Raw genomic sequence first — 26,335 nt, 5'->3', positions numbered from 1 at the left:
AAGGAAAGGGTTTACTGGAGAGACAGCCAGATGAGGAGATGGAAGGGCAAGCGCCAAATCTACCTCCCCTGAGATTAGAACAAGTTTTACAATCATAGCGGTTGGGATTATATACACATTGAAGAAAAGGGTGGGGAAATGTAATACTATTCATGAAGAAAGATGGAACATCTACACTGAGCAAACATCTATGAAACATACATCCCATGTTCACTTTGGGGTGGAGATTTAACATTAAAATGAGGCAAAATTTGGCCCCTGACATCAGGAAGTGATCTGTAAGACAAGGAGAGGGCTGTGCACATGCTCCAAAAGTTGGTATAAACTGGATGGGGTCTAGGGCTCCTTATCTCTAGGAAATGCAGAGCCTAGCTTGTTTGTAGGCTAGAATCATATCAGTGACCTTCATTTGTGTCAGCCCAGGCCTCTGTGGAGACAGCTAGTGGATTTGTTAGTGAGGTCTGAAAAGAAACAATAGCTGATTAGGGAGAAACAAGTCTCTGAAAAACAAGCTTTAAATTTTCTCTTAGTCTCAACCTCCTTAACCCTATGGGGCACAGTTTCAGAAGTTATATAGGAATCTAGTGGGAATTTTTGGAGGAATAACCCATGGGTTCTTGCATTTAAGCCTTATAACAATTCTAAAAGCCAAATACTATTATTTCTTCATGTTGCAGATAAAGAAAATAAGGTTCGGCAAGTTCAAGTATGGTAGACACCAGTGGTTATCTACCTAATACTCTTTCTTCCTTGTGGTCAGAGTTCACTTTTATTCAAATGCCCATCTCTCCCCAGGTGGCTTTGGCTTATATACAGATTCTAGAGGCCAGTCACGGGAATCCCATTCTCCTTACTGGAGATTGGCTTAGGTGGAACAAGGGACCTAGTTATGTTCAACAAATCATGAAATGAGGTGTGCTGGGGTCGGGGGGATCCTGGGAAAGGATTAGTAGCTAATAAAAAGAGACACATAGGAAGGAAAATTTCCATTTTTTTCCTTCAGATATTGTGTCTGGATGTAACTCAGAGAACCAAATAGCTAAAGACAATACCAATACATATAAGATGGCCGAGTAGGAAGATGGACAGAACCTGCATTCTTTGTGATCTTATCAAGCTATTGAATCAACCAATCCTACAGAAGTTCTATCCTGACTTCTTAATATATGAGATAGTTGAGTTCTTCTTTTTAAGCTTTTGAGGCTTAATTTCCTATTACTTGCACTGAAAAGCTTCTTAACAGATTGATTAAGTAACTTGGTGAAGTTCACACATCTAGCAAATAGAAGATCTACCTCTTAATTTCCCCACCCTCCTACCCTCCCCCCTCCCCCCCAGTTCAGGTCCTCTGGACAGGCCTGGGAGTCCAGGAGTGGGAACCCTGAACAGCATCAGGACTCTGGTGCCTCTGAAGAGTCACTGACTAGAAGAGGAGGAGACACAGAAAACTGGATTGGATCATTCCTGGGATGACTCCTGTAGCCATTCCTATTCTTCATACCAATGTTCTTCCAGATCTGAGAAACCCACCTCCTTAAGAATTTCTTGTCTACTCTGGGGGTGCCTGAAGGCTCAGTCGGTTAAACATCTGCCTTCAGCTCAGGTCATGATCTTGGGGTCCTGGGATTGAGCCCTGCATTGAGCCGCACATGTAGCTCCCTGCTCAGCAGGGAGTCAGCTTCTCCCTCTCCCTCTGCCCCTCCCCACCACTCATGCTCTCTTGCGCGCACACTCTCTTTCAAATAAATAAATAAAATCTTTTTAAAAAAATTTTTGGGGCGCCTGGGTGGCTCAGTCAGTTAAGCGTCTGCCTTTGGCTCAGGTCATGATCCCAGGGGCCTGGGATCGAGTCCCACATCGGGCTCCCTGCTCAGCGGGAGGCCTGCTTCTCCCTTTCCCACCCCCCCACCCCCCGCTTGTGTTCCCTCTCTCGCTGTGTCTCTCTCTGTCAAATAAATAAAATCTTAAAAAAAATAAATAATTTTTTAAAAGGTTTTCTTATCTGCTTTTTTCCTCTCTGATTCACCCTCCCTACATTGCTTATAAAACTTTCTTGCCATGAATTCTTAAGAGTTGACTGCTCTAAATTACTTTTATCACAAAGTTCTAGGACAATTATGGTTACAAATGCTTTTACTTTTGACCAATGTTGAACACTGTGGATATGCCCAACTAAGAAATAAAAACTTGACGACTTATTTTTAAAAACAATTTTCAGAGGAAAGTTGTGGAGCCATATATAAGGTCATCTTTTTTCCTTTGAAAATGAGTAGGAAGCAGCGTGAGTTTTGATTCATTGAGTTATCAGGGTTAATCCTTTAAATATAATTTTCAACATGTTTTCAAAGGTTAGGAAGCCATTTGTGCATTGTCTAAGCTCCACTTTCCAGCACAGATCATCCTGAATGAGTAATAATGGATCTTTTCTTGTTTCTCCCTACATCCCACCCTGACCTCAGATTGTAGATGACGTGATACCCTCTGAGAAAGGAATGTAGCACAAGTTTTGTTCTGTTTTCCCGGAAAAATAGTTCTGCTTTACACAGCCTTAGCTGGCATCATACTAACACTATCTTCAAACACCACCTAAATATTGCACAAAATATCTAAAGCAATTGTCTGAAGGCACTGGAGACAACAAATCCAGACCGGACTTGAAGGAAAGTCCATGACGTGAGTTCCACATTCCTCCCAGATATTTTCCTACAGACATTTGCAAATTGCAGAACAGGGGCATACAACAATAGTCTCACTGGACTGAAGAGGCAGAAGTCAGAGTTTGGAGTAGCTTGGAGTTTGCTACTTGGGGAGCCAAGTCCTGGAGGAGGGAGGTGAGCAGAGAAGGACACTGAAATTCTGCATATACATTCCCTCTGAAATCAGAGATCTCAGTAGTACTAGGGAGGCAGAAGTCATAATTAAAGCCTTATTAAGATAGCTTGGCACAAATCCCAGGCTTTGAATCAAAACCTCAAGAGTCCTGCCCTGAGAATAAGAGGCATGCTGTAGGAATAAGGACAAATCCCTTAGGAACAGGAAAAAACTGAAATGGACTAGCCCCAAGAAGCATAAAATCAAGTTTTCTCAAGATCTCGACGATCTACCTGTCAGAAGAAAACTTAACCTTGGAAGAGGGTAACATCATCTCAAGTCTTTACAATTTTTCATTGATGACTTCTGGCATTTAACCAAATATGATGATGCCTGTGAAAATATAATAAAAAATAAAGGGGATCAAATTACTGAAATCCATGTAAAAAATATGGATAATAGAAAAAGATTTATAGGCGACACAGATATTGACATTAGTCCATGAGTAGTTTAAAATAATAATGATTAATATGTTCAAGAAAATGTAGGAAAAAGGGATGCCTGGGTGGCTCAGTCAGTTAAGCGGCTGCCTTCGGCTCAGGTCATGATCCCAAGCCTGCTCCCTCTGCCTGCCACTCCCCCTGCTTGTGCCCTCTCTCTCTCTCTTTCTCTCTCTCTATCTCTGACAAATAAATAAATAAAATCTTTTTAAAAAAGAAAAGAAAATGTAGGAAATGGTAGCCAGAAGAGCAGTTGGAGAATTTCAACAGAGAAATAATCTATTTTTTAAAAAGAAGCAAACAGGGCGCCTGGGTGGCTCAGTTGGTTAAGCGACTGCCTTCGGCTCAGGTCATGATCCTGGAGTCCCAGGATCGAGTCCCGCATCGGGCTCCCTGCTCAGCAGGGGGTCTGCTTCTCCCTCTGCCCTCTTCCCTCTCGTGCTCTCTGTCTCTCATTCTCTCTGTCTCAAATAAATAAATAAAATCTTTTAAAAAATAAATAAATAAAAAATAAAAAATAAAATAAAATAAAAAGAAGCAAACAATTAGATAGTAAAATTTTAAAAGCACCAAAAACATCAATTATCGAATAGATCTAATGAAAGATATATAGTACTCCTATACTTACAACTACAAAAAAGTACTGAGAGAAGTAAAAGAAGACCTAAATAAATGAAGGAAGGTAACATGAACATGGGATTCAAGGATATAACATTGTTAAGATATCAATTCTCTCCACATTCATCTCTAGAGTCAGTACAATCCCAGTAAAAATCTTAGCAGCTTTTCTTAATTGGTGGAAATTGACAAGCTACTTATAATACATATATGGAAATACAAAGGATCTAAAGAACTGAGGCAATCTTGAAGGAGAAAAACAAAACCAGGTATCAGTGTGGTATTAGTATAAGAACAGACTGGGGCGCCTGGGTGGCTCAGTTGGTTAAGCGTCTGCCTTCGGCTCAGGTCATGATCCCAGGGTCCTGGGTTCGAGCCCCACATCGGGCTCCCTGCTCGGCAGGAAGCCTGCTTCTCCCTCTCCCACTCCCCTTGCTTGTGTTCCCTCTCTTGCTGTCTCTCTGTCAAATAAATAAATAAAATTAAAAAATAAAAAATCTTTAAAGAACAGACAGTAGACAGTGGAATAGAATACAGTTTAACAGATCCACACCCATGTGTGATCAGTCACTTCATGACAACGACATCACAGCAATTCAGTGGAAGAAGGACAGATGGTTTTTTCAATAAATAGCGCTGGCTCAAATGGAAAAAAAAAAAAGAAGCTTGGCCCTCACCTCAAAACCACACACAAAAATTCATTCAAGATGGATCATATACCTAAAGCTGAAAAGTAAAAAAAAAACAACCAAACTTGTAGAAGAAAACACAAGAAATATCTTCAGGACCCCGGAGAGGCCACAGTTTCTTAAATAGGACACAGGCAATACTGATAAATTGGATTTAATTAAATTAAGAAATTCCATTCAATAAATGACACTATTAAGAAAATGGAAAACCAAGCCCTAGATTGGCATGCACACACACACACGCACACACACAGACATCTAACAAAGGATTTATATCAAGAATATCTTTTTAAGACATGTATCATATGATCTCACTGATATGAGGAATTCTTAATCGCAGGAAACAAACTGAGTGTTGTTGGAGTGGGGGGTGGGGTGGGAGGGATGGGGTGACTGGGTGATAGACACTGGGGAGGGTATGTGCTCTGGTAAGCGAGGTGAATTGTGCAAGACTGTTGAATCTCAGATCTGTACCTCTGAAACAAATAATGCAATATATGTTAAGAAAAAAAGAAGAAGAAGAAGAAGGTAGTGGGAGGGGAAGAATGAAGCGGGGGAAATTGGAGGGGTAGATGAACCATGAGAGACGATGGACTCTGAAAAACAAACAGGGTTCTAGAGGGGAGAGGGGTGGGAGGATGGGTTAGCCTGGTGGTGGGTATTGAGGAGGGCACATTCTGCATGGAGCACTGGGTGTTGTGCACAAACAATGAATCATGGAACACTTCATCTAAAACTAATGATGTAATGTATGGGGATTAACATAAGAATAAAAAAAATAAATAATAAGAAAAAAAAGAATATCTTTTTAAACATTCTATAAATCCATAAGAAAACAATAGACAACACAATTTTTAAAACTGGACAAGAATTCTGAGCAGGCACTTTGCAAAGAGGATATCAGAATGGTCAAATAGCAAATGAAAAGGTGCTCGGCATCATTACTCATGAGGGAAATGCAGATTAAAACCACATCTTGATACCATATGTTGCTCATAGTCCAGAAACACCCGTATTTCTCCTTGAAAAAACAATTGCAAAACCACAGCTCTGAATACCAGAAAGTGAGTTAAAATAAGTGTTAATAATTATAAACAGCCTAGTTTAATTCAAAGAGTGAGGTTTCTCTTAAAGGTTTTCATGTTGCAGTAAAATGAATTTTAATTCCCCAGTGTAATTATTTTGCCAGCCTAGTGCAAAAAGTGAAAACCTGTAACAGAAACCTCACTCTTGGAATTAGTGACTGCAATTATTGAAATCTATCCAAATTCATTTCTTGACATTTAAAACTGTGGTTTTAAAATTGCTTTTTGATGAAGAAACATTGGAGAAACCTGCGTGCACAATCTTTTAAAATCCCTCTCTGAGATGTGGGACTTTAGGGTCACTAGATGTAATAACGTGCAAAAATGTGTCTATTTAGTGAGCCATGAGAAAATCTACTTATTATGGAGCAATGAGAAAAACTAGTATGTGGACATGCACAGCACAATGAAAATACATACAGTTTACAATCTCTGGGAATGAAGCATAGGGTTGGGTGAGCTGTAGAGATATGAGAAGCAGTTTGGGCCCCAATCCACTTGGTTCCCTATAGCTCTGGCCCCTCACTACCCACTGCTCTTCCTCTCCATGTTACTGGTTCTCAACATGGTGATGTTTATGATGTGTTAATATAGAAGCTTATACACCACTATATGACAACATTTTAAAACTTTTTGTACTATGTTGTTATGTAATTGGTTTCCTTTGCAATTCTGTGCTTTTCATTTTATGCATTTATCCTGATAAGGAGGCCATAGGTTTTACCAGACTGCCAAAGAGGTCCCTGACGCAAACAGAAAAAAAGATTTAAGTTCCCACCCTAGCTTATAATTGATCTATTACTTATTACGCATTACCACATAATGTGTTGCTAAACAGGTCTTCTGATGTCTAGGCTAGAAGCCCCATCCTTCATAGAGCCTTGCCGAATGGCTTGCATATAGTCAATACTCAAAGTGTTTTTGCTGGTTTATTAATAGTATGAGTCAGTGCTTAGGCCTGAACTTAAGACTGCCTCGATTCAAAATCTAGCTCTTGGAATTTGGGCAAGTGACTTAACCTCTCCAAACCTGAATTTTCTCATCTACAAAGTGAAGCTAGCTATTAATACTACCTATCTCATGGGGCTCCTGTGAGAATTAAATGAAAAAAAATATACATAAAGAGCCTGGCATAGCATCTGACCCATTGTAAACTCTTAATGCAAATTATCTGTTAATTATGAACATATTATTATCCATGTAAGCTTTGTGTGCAAAACTGTGGCCGCATAGCAACTAGGGATCATGGGAGTTAAAGGGAATTGAAAAGGTGGGGGGAGAGTCAAAGGGTCAGGTTAGCTCCTTCAGAGCAAAGTCAGATTTTGGGGCGCAGTGAGGCAATCAGGGCTGATAGGGCTGACTCACACCTAGTCGTAGACATATCTTTGTGTTGAAAAGTGTGATAAATTATTCCTGTCCCTCACATTGCCCAGTTCTCAAAGTTGCAGGTCTTTGGCTAGGAGATCATCCCCAGAAGGCACCTGTGATAGTTAACCAATGTTAATTTCCCCCCACAGAGCAAGAGTCGACACAGAGCAGTGGAGAAAGCACTGGCCTGGGTCAACACACCTCTGTGTGTGTTGGTTTGGGTTTTCTCTTTTGTAAAATCAGGGTGTTGGACTGGTTGTCCTCCTGATGTCAGGATATCTGAAGGAGTCTGCTGATTTGAGAGGATGATTATGTTCTAACCATAGAGCTGGATCTTAGAATAGCTAACCACTGGCACCTGCCTCACAGACGCTGGCCTTGAAGAGGAAGTATAACTGGCCGAGGGGCAGGAAAGGTTCTGAACACACAGGACTTGCTCCGGGAGGTGGTCTAGAAGTGTCATAATGTGAGACTCATGAGCCAGCAGAAGGGACAAAATGTACCCTTAGTTTACACCTATCCATGCAGAGAAATTGGACTGAAAAATACTTCTCCTTTCTGATTATTAGGAGTTTAGGGGTACAGTAGGTCTGAGAATAGGCAGCTCATTTCTGAAGCATGTTGGAATAGTGAATAAATGGCATCAGACATCAGGCCGGGCACTCAGTGAGTATCCAATCCATACTTCTTGATCAGTAGTCAATGAATGATCTTCTCTAATACATCATTCTAACTCAGTTATTTGGTTTTTCACTCAGAAAACCTTAAGAGTTCTGATTTGGACCTCTATTTGTGCATGGTAAGCGTAGAATTTAATACACAGGAATATGTTTCCATGCAAACAGAATTACACAAATAGCACTTGAATAGCACTTAAAGAGGCTGATTTCCTCTTGTGGAGACTATCGTTGCCAAAGGGGGATTCAGAGATCATCATAGCCATGTCTTATTCCCAACAATTATTAGTTGCCTGATAATGAAAATCCCTTTTCTCATATCTCAGTCTATCAGGCAAATAGCTAAAGCCTCTCCCTGTATGTTCTTTGTATCTTAAGTTTTAACAAAGAGAATATATAATCAAATGACAGCTCTACTCCTATGCCCCTAGAATTTCAGTTTGTTTGCTTAACTGGATGAAGGAAAGATTAAGCCTGTTGTCTGGTTGGAGATTCAGAGATTAATTTAGATTTAGCTCTTAAAAATTATTGTTTTGTTTCCTTAAACCTCATCCTGCCTAAAATCTCAGCTGCAAATTAAGATCTCTTTTTTCCTTCTATTTCTCAATTTGGATTTCAACAGAATTCATTTCCCTGAGGGAAAGAAGGGGGAATGTCAGAATATAAGCCCTGGAAGCTTAGTTCCTGCAAACAGATGGTATGTTCCACCAAGCGGAAGTTGCCTAAAGGCTGATACATTGCTACATGTATAACTTCCACCGCACGTCTCTCACTGACAAATAGGACAAATTAGGCCAAACCAGGACTCAGGCATTGTTTTACCCAGAAACATGCAGCCTAGGTCTATATGATCCCCAAAAGATGGCTACTTTAGGGACCCAAAGCCTACCAAACCAGTTGTTTAGCATAATTTAGACCAAATACAATACATAATGGTTTGGCTAAAATTTTAACTCTCTGCTTCGTAAGCTTAATATAAATCTGTTTGCTCCAATGCCACTTTCACTGGAGAAGAAAAGGATATATTTTTAATTGTGTCTCACAAAAAGGAGTTGTGAAATCCAAAAAGGGATTGCTGGATATCAACTCAGCATTTCAAAACTGTTATCTGGCATGAGCTCATGTGAAAACATCCTTTTGGACAACGTGTAAAGGAAACCCCCACAGCCTTGATGTCATTAAATTGTTGAATACAGATTCATGCGATGGGAGTGTCGCCTCAACCAGCCCAGCAATAATCCAAACTTCCTTATTTTTCTTCCTACAAATGAAAGAAAATTATTTTCTCTGATGATTATTGGTTTAGTTATCAACTCTCTGAGTCTGTTTGTCAAATGAGAACAGTTAAGATAATTTTTTGCTCTAATGTATTTTATGGTTCTCTGAACATTCAGAATTTTTTTTAAGACATGTGACAGGAGGAATTCAGGGGTTAAGGTTCTCCTGAGAGGAAAAAGAGATTAGAGGCAGAGCTAGAAAGAGGTAAGATACATTATAGATGATACCAGAGGAAAACCAGACTGGCTTCAGGCAGGAGAGGATTTCATCTGAGCCCCATTTCTTTATTTAAACGGTCCGATCTGGGTCCTGTGACCAAGTTCATCTTCCTGCCTTAATCTTCCTTCAGAGACAAAATCCTTTCAAAGCCCCGGGGTTTACTCACTCTTGCCCATAGAAGCCTGACTTACAGGCTCAGACACAGGACCTCCTTTCAGGCTGTCAGAGTCAGAACCAACCCAGATAACTGAAACATTAGCATAAAACTAAGAAGGCAAGGGTCCCAAGTGATTTGCTGGGAAACAATTCAGTGTAGTTGAACAAGTATTGGTGAAGCATCTATAGTGATCTATAATGTGTAGACCAGAAGAGAACTTGAGCCTGGGTCTTGTGATAATGAAGTTCACCCTTCTTTCCACCATACCACATTGCCTGGACTGCACTGCCAAGGGCCTGCTTCTACCCCCAAAATAATCCTGGATGCTTCAGGGGTAGAAGCCCTGAGATATGTGGGAAATGTTATTTGAGCCTATCTGTTTTTCAGAGCAGGCATTACCGACCAGCTCCACCAGCCACAGGTGCAGCCCTAGATGAAGGGAATTCTAGCCGTTCCATCAGAACTGGTGGCCAGTCAACAGAGTTATCTGCATAGCAGGGCCTGTGCTGAGCAGCTAGCTACAGAACTGAAATTTAAACAGACCAAGGAAAGATTGGGTGGTCAGGAAGGAAAGAGCAAATGTAGGCTTCCCCCCCGCCAAAAAAAGCACGCTGGGATAGTAAAAGTAAACCTGTTTGAAGGAACATCACAGTTTTGTTTTATATTGTTTCAGTTTGTTTTTTAAGGATTGAAAGATGTGAGCCTACATGTCCGCTAAGGAAAAGGATCTTGGGGGGAAAGGATGAAGTTGCAAAAGAGATGGAATAACTAATGGAAATAATAGTAAATATATATAAGAATTACTATGTATAAGGCATTGCTTTAAGAGCTGCACATATTTAAACCAATTTAATTCACTCTGAAACCTTATGGGAAGTCATTAATATGATTCTGACTTTACCGATGAGGAAAATAAGGCATAGCTTAAACAGCATCAAGTCCCAAGACTGGGGCTTGAACTAGCCAGTCAGGCTCCAGTCAAGCTCTTAATGGTTGTGCAAATCTGCCTCGCTAAGGAAAGTTTTTATGTAGAATGAGGTACACTAGTGGTAGCCTAGCATTCTCAAGGAGAAAAGACACTCCTTTCTTTGCAGCGGAAGGGATTTAAGGGCTAGGGGAAGGTACAGAGAAATTTGGAGGAACAGGAGAGAAGAGCTGAGGGCATTCACATTAGATGGCAAGGCTGATTCTTAAGCTCTCTTATGTTCAGATACATGTTGTTGGCACAAATACACAGAGGGACATTACCTCCCTACTTGCTGTGGCAGGTGCCATTTCCCAATCTACCAGCTACAATTATTTTGACAAATGTGTGAAAACTTGTGACTGGAACACAGACCTATTTTATAGCACTTGTATATATTCTCTTTCTCCCTGTTCTGATTTTCACTAGACAAACTTTGAAGAGACATTTAAGATGTTGGGATCTATCTTGAGATCGTACAGGTTGGCTTCTGATTTTTCCTGTGAAAGGAATCAAAACTCTTGGAGCAATGAACTCCAAAAATTCTGAAATTATGCTCAGTAGTTTCCTTGGAGACCTCAAAATCAAGGCATTGATCAATCACGGGATATGGCAGAATGTGTTCATACCTCTGTGCTGGGAATGGCCAGCAATCCCTGTACTGATGGATGAACGATTACTCCAAACTTTGCCATGAAAGAGAGGAGAAGGCAAGGGGATCAACGCTAAGAGATGAAGACCCTTTGCCCTTCTTTGCTCCCGCCTTTATTGGTCCTTCAGGATAATCACAAATCCTTATCGCTGTTTCTCAAGTATGTGATGTGTGACAATTGGTCTTAATGAAACTGGGAGGATTTATGGGAAAGATAAGATATGCTAATCTGCGTGTTCTACTAAACATAGCCTAGGGGACAATGCATACATCTTAGATCCCAGGGCAGCTATTTGGGCTAAGAGAGCTTTGGGAAGGCAACTCCCAGCGGCATTTCAACAATAGGGTGGTCACACAGACCCCAGCATCCCAAAGGCCCATGCCCTTCTCCAGAACCCTCCCTCGCCCCCAGCGGCCTCCATGTTACATTTTAGCAAGCCAGCTATTATGGCTGATTTCATGCTCTACATTAACCCCAACACCTCTGCAGCATCAAGTTTCAAAAGACCCACTCTTGAGAAGAACCCAATTACAGAATTTATTGAAAAAGAAACTGGTATAAAATATCTAGTGCTAAAGGATGTGTTTCAAACCACAAGTGCTGGAAGAATTAAGATAAGGTAGCTAAGATAGTATTCATATTTATCAAGTTCTTTGGGCACTAGGTAATTTACACAAAGTGGTAGGCTAGTAAATCCGCTCTCAAAAAAAAAAAAAAATAGCCCTTACTATTAGCATTTGCCCATTTCCCTGGTGTAAATATTCCCATCATTGCTAATTTCAAGCTACCAAAGCACCTCAAAAAATTCCTCACTACCTCACAGTTAGCTCTAGAGAGCCAGTAGGCACTGACTTCAGTGCACCACTGTTTTGTTACTCCATTTCATCCAACAACATTTTAAGATAAGGATCACTATTCTCTCCAGTGTACATATTGGGAGAAATATAATTTGCCCAAATGCAAAGAACTAGAATGCAGACAGAACTCTGAAGGAAGCTTAGGCTCTATGACCTTAATAACATCTAGCTATAGGCCTGTACTCCTTCTTTAACCTAAAAACAGCCACAGATATTCCAGGTGGTAACCAATCCCCACTCTGGCTCACTTCTATTATAGATGCATTTTCTGTGGTCCCTGGGGGCTTAGTTAATATTACTAGGTTTTTACTGTCCAGTAGAGAACCTTGGTGTCAAAGCCCACTAAGTGTATATTTTACTTAGTATTTGAAATATTTTCTGGCCCCTTGCTACCTAAAGAATGGGCCAACTAGCAGCAGCATCTGGGAGCTAGGTAGAAATCCAATCTTTCTTACTCAGATCTACTAAGTCAGAATCTGCCCCGTAAGATGATCCCCAGGTGATATGTATGTCCATTAAAAAATTTTTTTTAATGTTTTATTTATTTATTCATGAGAGTCAGAGAGAGAGAGAGAGAGAGGCAGAGGCAGAGGGAGAAGGAGGCTCCCCGCCTAGCAGGGAGCCCGAGGCGGGACTCGATCCCAGGACCCCGGGATCACGACCCGAGCCGAAGGCAGACGCTTAACCATCTGAGCCACCCAGGCACCCTGTCCATTAAAATTTAAGAAGCATCGCTTTAGCCTACAACGATCATACTGGGGTTCTCATGTACCAAGAATGTGTCACATTGTATGTTGTTTTGCCGTTGGCAGTGACTGGCACTGATACAACACACTCTTTCCTATCCCATCCCCTTTGTGGTCGTTAGGGGTAACAGTCTGTGGTCACAAAACAGAGCGACTCTATGGATTGAGACCTGGCCTCATTAGCAACTATTCTGAGCAAACAGCCACAGGCTTCTCTTCCATTAACCCTCTTAGTAACCTCAAAAATTTTTTTTCTAATTCTACAAGAACTTTGGAGAGCCAAGTTCAACTAGATTCCTCACAAGGATTTCCTCTCAGAAAAATTAATGCAAAGAAAAATAACTTCTAAACACTTGAGAGTCTGTCAGGAAGTGGTGGGGAGGCGTGAGCTTGCTGGAGCCAGACTTCTCTGACATGCTAACTTAATTCAAACCACAGGACTTCATTGAACTTGGCCAATCATTCATGAGTTGAAAATAGAAGGAAAGGCTATGTGGCCAAAGTTAGAACTTTGAGAAACACTTTTGAGATGTTCAGTAAATTCGCCATCCACACAGACATTTAAAAAGTATCGTGGGTTGGGTTTCTATTATGTTTTGTTTTCTGTATTTTCCCAAACCATCAGGTTGCTGAGGAAATGGCCAGAAACCAGATGCAATTGAAGGTAAATCTCCACAGTTTCCAGTCGAGATGGAAATCTAGAAATGAAACAAATGCAGTTCAGAGAAAAAATTTCAAAAAAAGATCTATTTGGGATTTTAAAACAAAGGCCAAAATTATTCTAATCTGTGGACATCCATGGGTATTAGTGCTCATCAACGAGTACTAGGCTAAATACATCCAACTGGGATAGTAGGGTGAAATTTCCCTTAGTGTTTTTCATCTGGCCAAGGTAGGGTAGCAAACGTGCCTTCCAGAGTCCAAAAGAGCAGCATTATTCAACAGAAGGATAGAAGGAAGAGCACTCTATTATTCAATAAAAGGATAGAAGGAAGAGTGTTCTGTCTGCCCAGGTCTGGGGAGGGTTATTGTGTTCTTGCAGAAGGTGGTCATTCAGAGATATTTCTTCAGGCTTCTAGTGACCAAGAATAGCATCCAAGGACTCTGAAGTGCCAGGAGGCCACAAAAGGTAGCCTCGTAAATCATCCCTAAACTGAAAGCTTCTTATGAATGGGGACCACATGCCTATTTTGGTCACCACCATGCCCCCAACACCAGCACCATTGCCTGGTACATAATTAGTGTTCATTAAATATTTATCATATGATGGATGAATGAATAAAGCCATTGCTCCAGATTAACCTCAGCATACTAGAAATGCCTGGTAAATACTCACCAAGTTCCCATCGTGATGTGCATGAAGGTAAAAGGTTACGGTAGCCTGGGGCACCTGGGTGACTCAATCAATTAAGTGTTTGCTCCTTGATTTCAGCTCAGGTCATGATCTCAGGGTCCTGGGATCGAGCCCCGCGTTGGGCTCCCTGCTCAGGCTCAGCAGGGGAGTCTGCTATTCCCTCTCCCTCTGCCCCTTCCCCTGCTTGTGCTCTCTCTGTCTCTCTCTCAAATGAATAAAAAAAAAAATCTTTTATTATTATTTTTTTTAAAGATTTTTATTTATTTATTGAGAGAGAGAGAACGATAGAGAGAGAGCATGAGAGGGAGGAGGGTCAGAGGGAGAAGCAGACTCCCTGCTGAGCAGGGAACCCAATGCGGGACTCGATCCTGGGACTCCAAGATCATGACCTGAGCCGAAGGCAGTCGCTTAACCAGCTGAGCCACCCAGGCGCCCCTGAATAAATAAAAATCTTAAAAAAAAAAAAAAAGTTGATGGTATCCTGGAAACTAAAAATAAAAGGAAAACACAGGGTGAAGTCAGAAATGGGGGTGTTTGCACTAAATAGGAATGGGACTATGCAGACTAGAAAGGGGAGAAGAGAGGCACTTACTGTGGTGTCAGAAGTCTCCATCACCCAATTCATCATTTTGCGAAAAGTTGGATCTGCCCATTTGGGCCTTTAGCATTGGGCATTTAACAAACCAGTACCTTTATTGGCTACGGTGAGCATAGCACTCTTTTGGCACTGTGAGAGACGAAAGACCAATCATTCAGCTCAGGCCTTCTGGGAACTTAGAATTTAGTTGCGAATGTAAGTCTAACATGATCATGTAACAAATTTTAAAAAACACCATGCAAAATCTTAATAACTTATGATTAAGTGCCAGATAGGGTAATGAATGTTAAATGGTCAAAGAAGTCTTTGTAAAGGAGATATAGTTTAAGCTCTAAGAGTCCCTGGTACATAGTAAGTGCTAAACGTTTGTTTGTGTGAATGAGTAAGTAGATGGGTGTTAAAAGGTACAAGTTAGGGCGCCTGGGTGGCTCAGTCGGTTAAGCGTCTGCCTTCGGCTCAGGTCATGATCCCAGGTCCTGGGATCGAGCCCCTCATCGGGCTCCCTGCTCAGTGGGGAGCCTGCTTCTCCCTCTCCCACTCCCCCTGCTTGTGTTCCCTCTCTCGCTGTGTCTCTCTCTGTCAAATAAACAAAATCTTTAAAAAAAAAAAAAGTACAAGTTATAAGATCAAAGTAACATGAAAATTATTTTAAGAATAATGTATATATATGTATACACACACACACATGTATATATAGAGAGAGAGTATACTGCATATTTTATAGGGAGAAAATTCGTATTGCTGCTTCCTGAAATGAGTGGGTAGAATATAAATAAATGGTTGGAGATCCAAAGTGACAGAGACCATCGATTTCCAGTTCTTCCACAATTTCAGACAAGAATATAGTTCTGAGTAAAACACTGGGAACTCTTAAGTGTACGGGCTATCAATCCTTAGGAAAGGTCCAGATAAGCTTCTGGACAGTATCCACTGATTTCAGAAGTAGTTTAGAAACTCCTTAACTCCAGGGATAGCAGCAAGGACTCTTGTCCTGTGGTCCACGGTTCTTTTCCACAGTTGATAATATTCTTGCGCAGCCACGACTTCTTCATCCCCAACCGTGCTGGTTCACAGAAGCATCTAATCAAGGATCCGGTGGGAGTAACATCAGGGAGAGAAGCGGTGTGGGATGGGAGGGGACGAGGGAGAGACGGGGGCATCAAGCAGCGGTAAAGAGAAACACACCTCACCAAGAAGCAAGCCCAGTTCCACAGGGACATAAGCTAAAGCAGCCTGTAGACTGATACCATGGGAAGGTGATGCTTGAAGGGTAGGTGACTGACTCGTGTCATATAACGATAATGATAATGATGAAAATGATGATGGCTTCTTGGGGCTCTTCAGGGCTCCGTGTTCTTCAGTGTAGCCCTGTTTCCTCTCCTCCTCTATCCTCTTTCAAACTGTGCCACATCAGTCCTGCTGGAAATCAGTGATACGGCTGAGCCAGTCAGCTAAACAGCCTTTCCTTAAGATTACGTGGAGTGCCATAAAATAGCAGTGTCTGGTAGAAATAAAATGCAAGCCACGTAGGTAATATTAATTTTTCTGGTAGGCAGATTCAAAAATAAACAGAAACAGGCAAAATTAATTTTAATGATATATTGTATTTAATCTGGTATGTCTAAAATATTATCATAATATATACTTAATATAAAAATTATTAAAACAGGGCACATTTTAGATTATCTTTTTCAGATAAGTCTTCAAAATCCAGCATGTGTTTTACACTTCCAACACATCTCAGTTTGGACTAGCCACATTTCAAATGCAGAATAGGCAGGTAATTAGCTGATAGCTACCCTATTGGACACTGCACCCTTAGAAGCTCTGCAATGACCACTTATAAGGATCCATTAAAGTCTCAAAGAAAAGTCTTTATAAGAGCACTAATCCTATTCCTGACAGCTCCACTTTCATGACCTAGTCGGGTCCCTAAGGCCCCTACCTCCACATGCCATCATATTGGGGATTAGGTTTCAACACATGAATTTGGGGCAAAAACAAACATTCATCTACAGTGAGCACTGTGGAAAAAATTATGAAAGAAACTTGAATTATTTAAGTCGGTATTAATTAAAATTATAATTGAAACTACACATCATGACTCTTAATGCGAAGTTTTAAATAAAGAAGTTGTTGACCTAAAGTACTTTAAGAATGCAAAGTTGTAGCCTTTAAGAGATTTTAAAATAATAAGATTCAAAAAAATTATGTGCCAATTTCCATAAAATTTAAGTTTAATCTAGACTTAGATGTCATATTGGCATTATAAAGTTGAGTTTGCTTACTAAAGGGGGGAGAGAGATAAAATATTGAAAGTTTTGTTTTAAAAAAAGATCCAAGGATTTTTGACTTCATAATATTGTATTTATTACAAGAAACTATAAGATTTAGCAAGTTTGTGGTAGAGAACTATAATTGTTCACTTAAAGTTATAACCATGTTCATTTTGAGAGATCAACTTTTCTCATGAGTCTTATGAATAATTAACCTACTAACTGATTTCTTTGGCCTAGTTTTAATTAACTCAACCAGGAAAAAAAGACTATGGGTATTCTTCTATAATCAGAAACAAACCTAAAGGCATTTTTTTAGTAAGATAGATAAGTGACTTCAATAAATTTCTTTAAAACCAGAGCATGATCTCAATTTTCCATGATAGTATTTTACATATATTATTGGGTCTTAATGCTTACAACAACACTATGAGTATTTTTGATCTTCATTTGTAACTGTGGTTGAATGATTTGCTCAGTATCACAAATGTGATAGTCCCAGATCAAATGCTTGAGCTGGGACCTAAACTCAAGGCTGCCTGATGCCCAAGGCCCTGAGCCCTGCCTAGGCTGCCCGTGGTACAGCTCTCACCTCCCTAACTTGAGCACATTGCAGGGAAAGCTCTGGTTTTGCCTAAATAAAATGTAGAACTACCTAAAATTTTTCTCTGAGTTCACCTTTGGTTTACAGCACAATCAGAATATCATTAAAATCTGAAATTCTCAAATAGATGATTTCTTGTTTCTATGGGAAATTTTCATCACAAGTTCTTACCAGAAAGTACTTAATATGGAATTACCCCAAAGAGTGATGGTTAATTGGGTTTTAATATAACAATTATCAGCTTTGGCAGGGAGAGTCATTCAATGATGTTCATTCTCAAAGTATCCAGTGAAGTCCTTCATTCACTAAATATTTATTGAGCACCTCCTTTGTGCCCTGCTGTGTGCTAGACTGTAGGGACACAGAGTGGACAAAGCAGAGAAGGGCCCTGCCCTTGTGAAGTTTACCCTCTAGTGGAAAAGGGTCTTAATTTTGGTTTCCTTAGCAGTGGATCCCGAGACAATGATTCTAATGCAAGTAGTTGATTAAAAAGTGCAGGAAACTACTAGTAGGAAAGAGGGGAAGTCACACAGGGAAGGACCAGCAACCCATAAAAAGTGTGTTCTTAAATCAGTTAACACAGGTGGCAACAGAGCTTAGTCCTAAACGGGAAAGCCCATCTCAGAATCATTACATCCAAAGGCAATGCAGCTGGTGGGTATAGACCAGCTCCCAAGAGTCACTGGTTGAGGGCTGCTGTTGGTTGGGGAGGGCATGAGTAAGCCCCTGCAACTTCTGACCTACCCTGAGAGCTAGCAGAGTGGCCTTCTGAATTCTGGAAAAATACCCTCAGACCAAAATACAGATATGGGCATTTTAAAGTTGAAACTGAAGCACGTTGAAACTGAAGCACATTGAAAAGATCAGCTACCGGGAGACAGATAATGAAGACCTAACAAAGTACAAGTTAATTACAGATAGTGACAATTATAAGAAGGGAAGATGAGCTCACTGTATTAATTGTAACTGGGATGGGGCAGGGAAGCGGCTACTGCTTTAGGTGGAACATGGAGATCAGTAAGGCCTCTGAGCTGAAACCTTAGGATAAGAAGCAGCCCGCTCTGGATGGGTCAAGGGAAGGGGGATTTAGACCAGCCCTAGGCCAAGTCTGGGGCATGGCCAGTGCCAGTACAGAAACTGCTTGTCATCAGTTGGAGACAAGGTAAGTACAAAAATTGATAGTAGTTCTAACTGTAACCATTTAGAATTGGTTACAGCAGTTTGACACTGCTCCAACCTCTAAGCCTATGGTGATGGATTTGTCTCCTTGAACATTGTGTAGACTTGTTTGGGTGTTGTCGAGCTTGCATGGAAAGTCATGCACAGTAAACCAGTATTAAATATGTGATATTTTAAGGTTAGCTTGTCAACTATAATCTAAAAGTGTATGAAAATCTGATATAAGCACTTACTTATTTTTAAAACTTGCTATTTCCAGTTTAAGTTTTAACAAATGTGCTTTAAAATTTAGGATAACATTATTCGTTAAATTACAGAGGTAAAATTTGTATCATTGACTCTTTCAGCTTTATTGAGATATGATTTACATAATCAGCTTTTGAGGTGTTTGGTTGGTTATAGGAATTTGACAAAAGTGAACACAGAGCGTGTAACCATCACCACGATCAAGATACAGAGTATTTCTATCGCTCCAGAAGTTCTTTCTGTACCCTTTGTAGTCGGTTCCCTCCCCAAAGCACTCATCTGATTTCTATCTCTGTATTTTTGGCAGGAATGCCTTGTAAGTGGAATCATGTGGTGGATAGCCTTTAGTGTGCAGCTTCTTTCCCTCAGTGTAATGCACTTAAGATTCATCTGTGTGTTGCACATACCAGTATTTCTGTCCTTTTTATTGCTGAGTAGTATTCTATCGTCATGTGTCTCCAGTTTGTTCATTCACCAGTTGACGAACATTTGGACTGTTTCCAGTTTTGAGTGATAATAAAGCTGCTATAAACATTCATATGCATTGTGAAAACAAGTATTTTCATTTTTCTTCATTGAATGCCAGGGAGTTGGATCACTGAGCCATATTTATGTTTAACTGTCTAAGTAACTGCTAAACTATTTTCCAAGATGTCAGTGGCCATCTGCAATCTGCCAGAGATCCCCCGTCCTTACCAGCACCCAGTGTGTTGTTAGCTTTTTTTAAAGCTCTTCCAATACGTGTGTGGTGGTATTTCACTGTGATTTTAATTTACACTTTTCTAATGATTAATAATGCTGAGCATCTTTTCATGTACTTATTTGCCATCTAGGTCTCTTCTTTGGTGACATGTCTGTTCACATTTTTGCCCTTTTTAAAATGGGGTTGTTTGTTTTTTCTTACTAAGTTTTGAGGATTCTGTTTATTCTGGATACAAGTCCTTTATCAGATATATTTTACAAATATTTTCTCCCTATCTGGTTTGTCTTTCCATTTTCTTACAAGCACTTCTCAAGGAGCAAAAGTTTTTAATTATGACAAAATACAATCACAGTGGCCATAGTGATTGAGGAAATAAATTTTTAATTTTAATTTTAATTAAATTTATATAGCTACATGTGACTAGGGGCTACCATAATGGACAGCGCAGCATTTTAATGCCTAAATGTACTTTCAGTGAACAATGTGTACATTTTTTTATAATTCTTTTTTAATTCTATGTTTGTTTTGATTAATTTTTTTAAAGATTTTATTTTTTTATTTGAGAGAGAGCAAGAGAGAGCATGATTGTGGGGATGCAGCAGAGGGAGAAGCAGGCTCCCTTAGCAGGGAGCCTGATGCGGGGCTCGATCCCAGGGCCCTGGGATCATGACCTGAGCCGAAGGCAGACACTTAACCAACTGAGCCACCCAGGCATCCCTGTTTCAATTATTTTTATTGACATATAACTTTATGGCTACTGAATCTAATAATAAATATTGGGGCTGGCATTCTAGAAACTTTTCTTTTTCTGTTATTAATTTTTATCACATTTTATTAATGTATCAGTCCATGATGTTTTGGAAATTTTAAAACTTGGTCCTTTGCCACAGGTAGTCTGAGAAGCACAGCAACCCAGTCTCCCTGACAGGGGTATCTCTCTTTGTAAATCCACTAGTGGCATTCCGGAGAAGGAAGTGACTGGTGAGATGAAGGACTGTAGGACTATTTTAGATAATGTGGTCAGGGAAAGTCTCTCTGAAATGGTGACATTTGAATTGAAGAAAGACACTCCAAATGGAGGGACCGAATGGCAAAGTTTTGCGAGGTTGGGAGAGGGCATGGCATGTTCATGGAACAGAAAGGAGAGCAGTGTGGCTGGATGTGAGGGTTGAGAAAGGTGGTGGGAGATGAGCTGCAGGGGAGACCAGCAGCCAGGTTTCGCAATTACAGAGACCTCTTCTCTTTTCCCCTCCTACATTAGAGATAAGAGTTAATGAACCACAGGCACCCTGTTTGTCTGAATAAGGGCCTTATTCAAAATGTACTTGAAGAAACAACCAAATGTTATCTTTTTTTTTATTACGTTATGTTAATCACCATACATTACATCATTGGTTTTTGATGTAGTGTTCCATGATTCATTGTTTGCGTATAACACCGAGTGCTCCATGAAGAACGTGCCCTCCTTAATACCCATCACCAGGCTAACCCATCCTCCCACCCCCCTCCCCTCTAGAACCCTGAGTTTGTTTTTCAGTGTCCATCGTCTCTCATGGTTCGTCTCCCCCTCCGATTTCCCCCCTTCATTCTTCCCCTCCTGCTATCTTTTTTTTTTTTTTTTAACATATAATGTATTATTTGTTTCAGAGGTACAGGTCTGGGATTCAACAGTCTTACACAATTCACAGCACTCACCATAGCATATACCCTCCCCAATGTCTATCACCCAGGCACCCCATCTCTCCCACCCCCCACCCGTCCAGCAACCATCAGTTTGTTTCCTGAGATTAAGAATTCCTCATATCAATGAGGTCATATGATACATGTCTTTCTCTGATTGACTTATTTCGCTCAGCATAATACCCTCCAGTTCCATCCACGTTGTTGCAAATGGCAAGATTTCATTCTTTTTGATGGATGCATAATATTCCATTGTGTGTATGTATATATGTGTATATATATATATACCACATCTTCTTCATCCATTCATCTGTCAATGGACATCTTGGCTCTTTCCACAGTTTGGCTATTGTGGACATTGCTGCTATAAACATCGGGGTGCACGTACCCCTTCGGATCCCTACATTTGTATCTTTGGGGTAAATACCCAGTAGTGCAATTGCTGGGTCATAGGGTAGCTCTATTTTCAGCTTTTTGAGGAACCTCCATACTGTTTTCCAGAGTGGCTGCACCAGCTTGCATTCCCACCAACAGTGTCAATGGGGAAAAACTGAGAGCTTTCCCCCTAAGGTCAGGAACACAGCAGGGATGTCCACAATCACCACTGCTATTTGACATGGTACTAGATGTCCTAGCCACAACAATCAGACAACAAAAAGAAATAAAAGGCATCCAAATCGGCAAAGAAGAAGTCAAACTCTCACTCTTTGCAGATGAAATGATACTTTATGTGGAAAACCCAAAAGACTCCACCCCAAAACTGCTAGAACTCATATAGGAATTCAGTAAAGTGGCAGGATATAAAATCAATGCACAGAAATCAGTGGCATTCCTATACACCAACAACAAGACAGAGAAAGAGAAATTAAGGTGTCGATCCCATTTACAATTGCACCCAAAATCATAAGATACCTAGGAATAAACCAAATGTTATCTTACACTTGGCTTTAGTTGGAGAGCAAGAATTTTCTGTTTGAAGCCCAGGAGCAGACTCAACAATAATATCTCTCATGAGAAGTTAGGAGGTGTTATTTTCTTGCCACAGATTAAGACACTGAGGCTCAGAAAGTTCTATAACTTGCTTTAATCACACAGCGAATGAGAAACAAGCTCAAACTCATATCCTTTCCACTCTGTTTGACTGCCTTTCTTCAAAATGAGCCCCAAACAGCCCTTTTACCCACATGAAATTGTCTATATTTTAATTTGGTTTTTGGTAACATTATAAATGTGTGCAGAAGTGTAACAATTATTGAGACTTTGCATTTATTTTCAGTACCTCCTCTGTGTTAATTTCTTGAAGCTGCTGTGACAAATTAGCACAAACTTGGCTGAAAACACAGAAATTATTCTCCCACACTTCTGGAGACCAGAAGTTCAAAATCCATCAACCAGGGAATGTGTTGTGCTCCCTCTGTGAAGTCTCCAGGGGACAATCTGTTTCTTGCCTCTTGCAGTTTCTAGTGGCTCAAGGGTACCTGGCTTGTGGCTGCATCATTCCAATCTCTGGTCATATGACCTCCCCTTCTCTTTGCATGGCTCTTCTAAGGACACTTGTCATTGGATTTAGGGCCCACTCATAATGTAGGATGATTTCTACTCGAAATCCTTAACTTACATATGCAAAAACCCGTTTTCCGAATAAGGTCACTTTCACAGGTTCTGAGGATTAGGATGTGGATGCATCTTATGGGGGACCACCATTGAGCCCACTGCACCCTCCCTGTGCTCCAGCCTGGAGACCCCATAGGCAGTCAGCTGGGGACCCATCAGACTCAGCTCATCTGTTTCTCTTCTTCCAGGAATCACTACCTGCTATCTGAAAACCATTGTTTCAGATATTTTGCCCAATTTTCTAGTTGTTTACACAGTAGGTAAATCCAGTCCCTATGACTCCACCTTGGCCAGAAGCAGAAGTTGCACCCAAGTGTTAAGTTCATTGAGTGTGGAGACCTTGCTCATACCTGCATCATCAGAGCCTATAGAAATGACTGGAATGTGGTAATCCTTCCATAGCACTTGATGAATCAATGAGCAAACGAATGAAAAGGAAATTAATCTAAATCCTTTTGCCGGGGCGCCTGGGTGGCTCAGTCGTTAAGCGTCTGCCTTTGGCTTGGGTCATGATCCCAGGGTCCTGGGATCGAGTCCCATCCACATCCAGCTCCCTGCTTGGCAGGAAGCCTGCTTCTCCCTCTCCCACTCCTCCTGCTTGTGTTCCCTCTCTCTCTGTCTCTCTCTCTGTCAAATGAATAAATAAAATCTAAAAAAAAAAAAAAAATCCTTTTGCCTCAGTCATCTGGGCAAGCTTGAGCCATCTTTCCTTAGCTGAGTATATGCTAGTATGAGTCACTTTATTTGCCAATCCACTGAGCCTTCTTGCTTCGGCTTTCATGGCTAATGCGAAAAAACAGCACTGGGAAATGTAAGAGATTTACCTATGGAGCACATTTTGCATAATGATATTTATGAGAAGTAGGTTCGGCTCGCGTTTTAAATAAAAAGAACGGAGGGCATTTAGGGGGGAGGGGCTGATGTGGGAAAGGTGAGTGAGCAGCAATATTGCCACAGGGAATTGAGGCCAGATGATGTGTTTAATGGAAAATACATGATAAGGCAGTGAGAAAATATAAGAAGCAAGAGATAAGAAAGAAGCTTGTCTATCGAAGAACATGTCATAAATTTTATCAGTCCATATCAAAACAAATTATGGTCATATATGAAGAAAAATGGTTTCTGCTTTCATTTCCACATGCACACACAAAGTTAAAAAGAAAATATTACCATTTTCAATAGCATTTAGGCGAGCACCTGTTGTATGGCTGTGTGATTTAGCCCAAAATCAAATTATCTTGTATAGATATAAAGTATAGAACTTTGTTAGTTTGCTTTGAATTTATTACATCAGATTTTTAATGACAAATAAAAAATAATAGACATTTGTTATAAGACTAAAAGTACAAAGGTGGATGGAGTTAGAAATCTACTACTTTAATTGCAATCCCCTGAGGTAACCAATTATTAACAGTTTAGTGGGTATCTTTCTACATCTTCCTTGATGTTCCTTAGAACATATATAAATATATTTACATATACAGTGGGTGGTTTTGGTTTTATAGAAATGTGAACAAATGAAATATATACCTTTTTTTTTTCATTTAACAATAGATTAGAGACATCCTACCAGATGAATACAGAGAGAGATTTACCTCACATTTTTTAATCTAGAGATGAATTTACTATCATTTATTCAACTGTTCCTCAAATGATGTACATTCTGGTGTTTTCTGGGTTTTTTTCCACCACAGATAATACTGCACTGAACACACTTGTGATTGCAGACTGTTCTAATTTCATTGTCATGGGTATCTGAGCCTTGAAATCTAACCTTTCAAAATGCCACTTGCTTCCCCTTATCCTCCCTGTTATTTGGAGAAGGAAGCTAGCTGAAGGGGGACACTGCAGATGAGCTAGGCAAACGGGTAATCACTCCATACCGCACATGGCCAGCAGCTTCCTGCTACACTATTTACGTCCTAGTCCATTGAGATGGCACTCTCCGTTCACATGACCCAAATGCAGCTCGCACTCCACCAAGAACACAGCTGAATCCAACTGCATTGGCAGCTTTGCACATGCTCCGTCTGGCCCTGTGAATCCTCACTCACCCATTGAGATTTCTTTTGGTTTAAAGCAACATTCCAGCTCCTGAAGCTCCGTGACCTCCAGTGTTTTCCTGGCTCTGATCCAAGGCAGGTGGCCCCCTGCAAATGGTGTTTTTTTGAGTTTGAGCTTTTTTGTTTATTTGTTGGGGGTCGGACGGTGTATGATAATTACCCACAAGCTTAGCTGACGAATGGAAACATTAAGAAGTAACTCTTTTTTCTGGCAGGTATTGTAGGAATAATATTTACTTATTACCATCATTTGCCTTGACAACAACCTGCAGCTCTAATGCACATTTAATTCTCAGAGGTCTTGGCGAATGATGCTGTATCTGACTGATGTGTTGTTGACTATAACATGTGAGGTGGTGTTTTTTTCCTGTCTAGAAACCTGGATGCTTTTTGCCATTCTGATGGTGAATGATGAGACAGGCAACCATGGATTTCAGCACTCCATCTGTGTTTGATCAGCAAAAAGGTAAAAACGCTGTTTTCATACATCCTTTGGTTCTTCGCATCTTTAGTTCAGTAGTTGAGATTTTGCAATTCTAAGAGGAAAGAGAGTAGTGTGTGTGTGTGAGAGAGAGGGTGAGAGAGAGAAGAGAGAGAGAGAGAGAAAAAAGAGGATTTCAGATAGAAAACCTGTTCTAAATGTTCGCTTCTTATTTGATAAGCATTTGGAAGGGAAAAATAAGCTTCTGGTCTGTTTGTCTTGTTAAAATATTCTGATCTACAAATTTTAAAAATTGGGTTTCGAGCACACCAGCTACTTCAGATACGATCATCTTTATTCTCATTTGATTTTTTTCAAATCTTCTCAAAAAATGTTATAGGAAGTAATATGAAAAGAATAAATCACGTATCTCTTTTCAGTCTATTAACCCAGTATCTCATTGCTCCAGTTTCATAAATACTTCTTGATTCCCTTTTAGGAATAGATGTTAACCTAGATTTACGCTGTAGTTGATATATTATCTCATCCGGGGTTGTGGTATGACTTATTACTATGTTATTATTTGTAATGACGGGATATATCTTTCTTACTCATAATTTGCAGAGTGGAGGTCATTTTCCACATGAAAAGATTGCTGTGGAATCAACCCATCCTCATAAAAACCATGTATTCAGCCATATACATTTTGCATATGAAGTGTTTACATGTGTGTATACATAATACCTTTGTGCAATGATGCACCTTTTCTATGCACAGGAAATTTCCACTCTGTAAATGTCATAGATATTTTTTTAGAATATTTTAAAAAATAATCTGTTATCTAAACCACTTTCTGTTACCTGTGAGTATTCTTCAGGATCCTCAAGTTCTTTGATCATTTCCTTGTTTGGGGTACAACATGAAAATGGTGATTTGTGAAAGCCTCATTAAGAAAATTCATTGCTTCTTTCTTTT

General features: G+C 40.2%; 1 protein-coding gene across 1 annotated transcript in view; it reads left to right on the top strand.

Annotated features, from left to right (window-relative positions):
- ANKRD55 (ankyrin repeat domain 55) overlaps positions 1–26,335 on the top strand; it is a 403,377-nt gene that overhangs the window by 288,023 nt on the left and 89,019 nt on the right. The window contains exon 10 of the mRNA XM_064596135.1: positions 25,315–25,405. Coding sequence (XP_064452205.1) covers positions 25,348–25,405 — 58 coding nt within the window. The 5' untranslated portion in view covers positions 25,315–25,347. The remainder of the gene's footprint in view (positions 1–25,314; positions 25,406–26,335) is intronic.

This window comes from Mirounga angustirostris, unplaced genomic scaffold (genome assembly GCF_029215605.1).
Source record: "Mirounga angustirostris isolate CCGP_5_RB_7025 unplaced genomic scaffold, mMirAng1.0.hap1 SCAF_7, whole genome shotgun sequence".
NCBI lineage: Eukaryota > Metazoa > Chordata > Mammalia > Carnivora > Phocidae > Mirounga > Mirounga angustirostris.
Note: the sequence above shows the minus strand (reverse complement) of the source record. Positions and strands in the feature narration are given on the sequence as shown.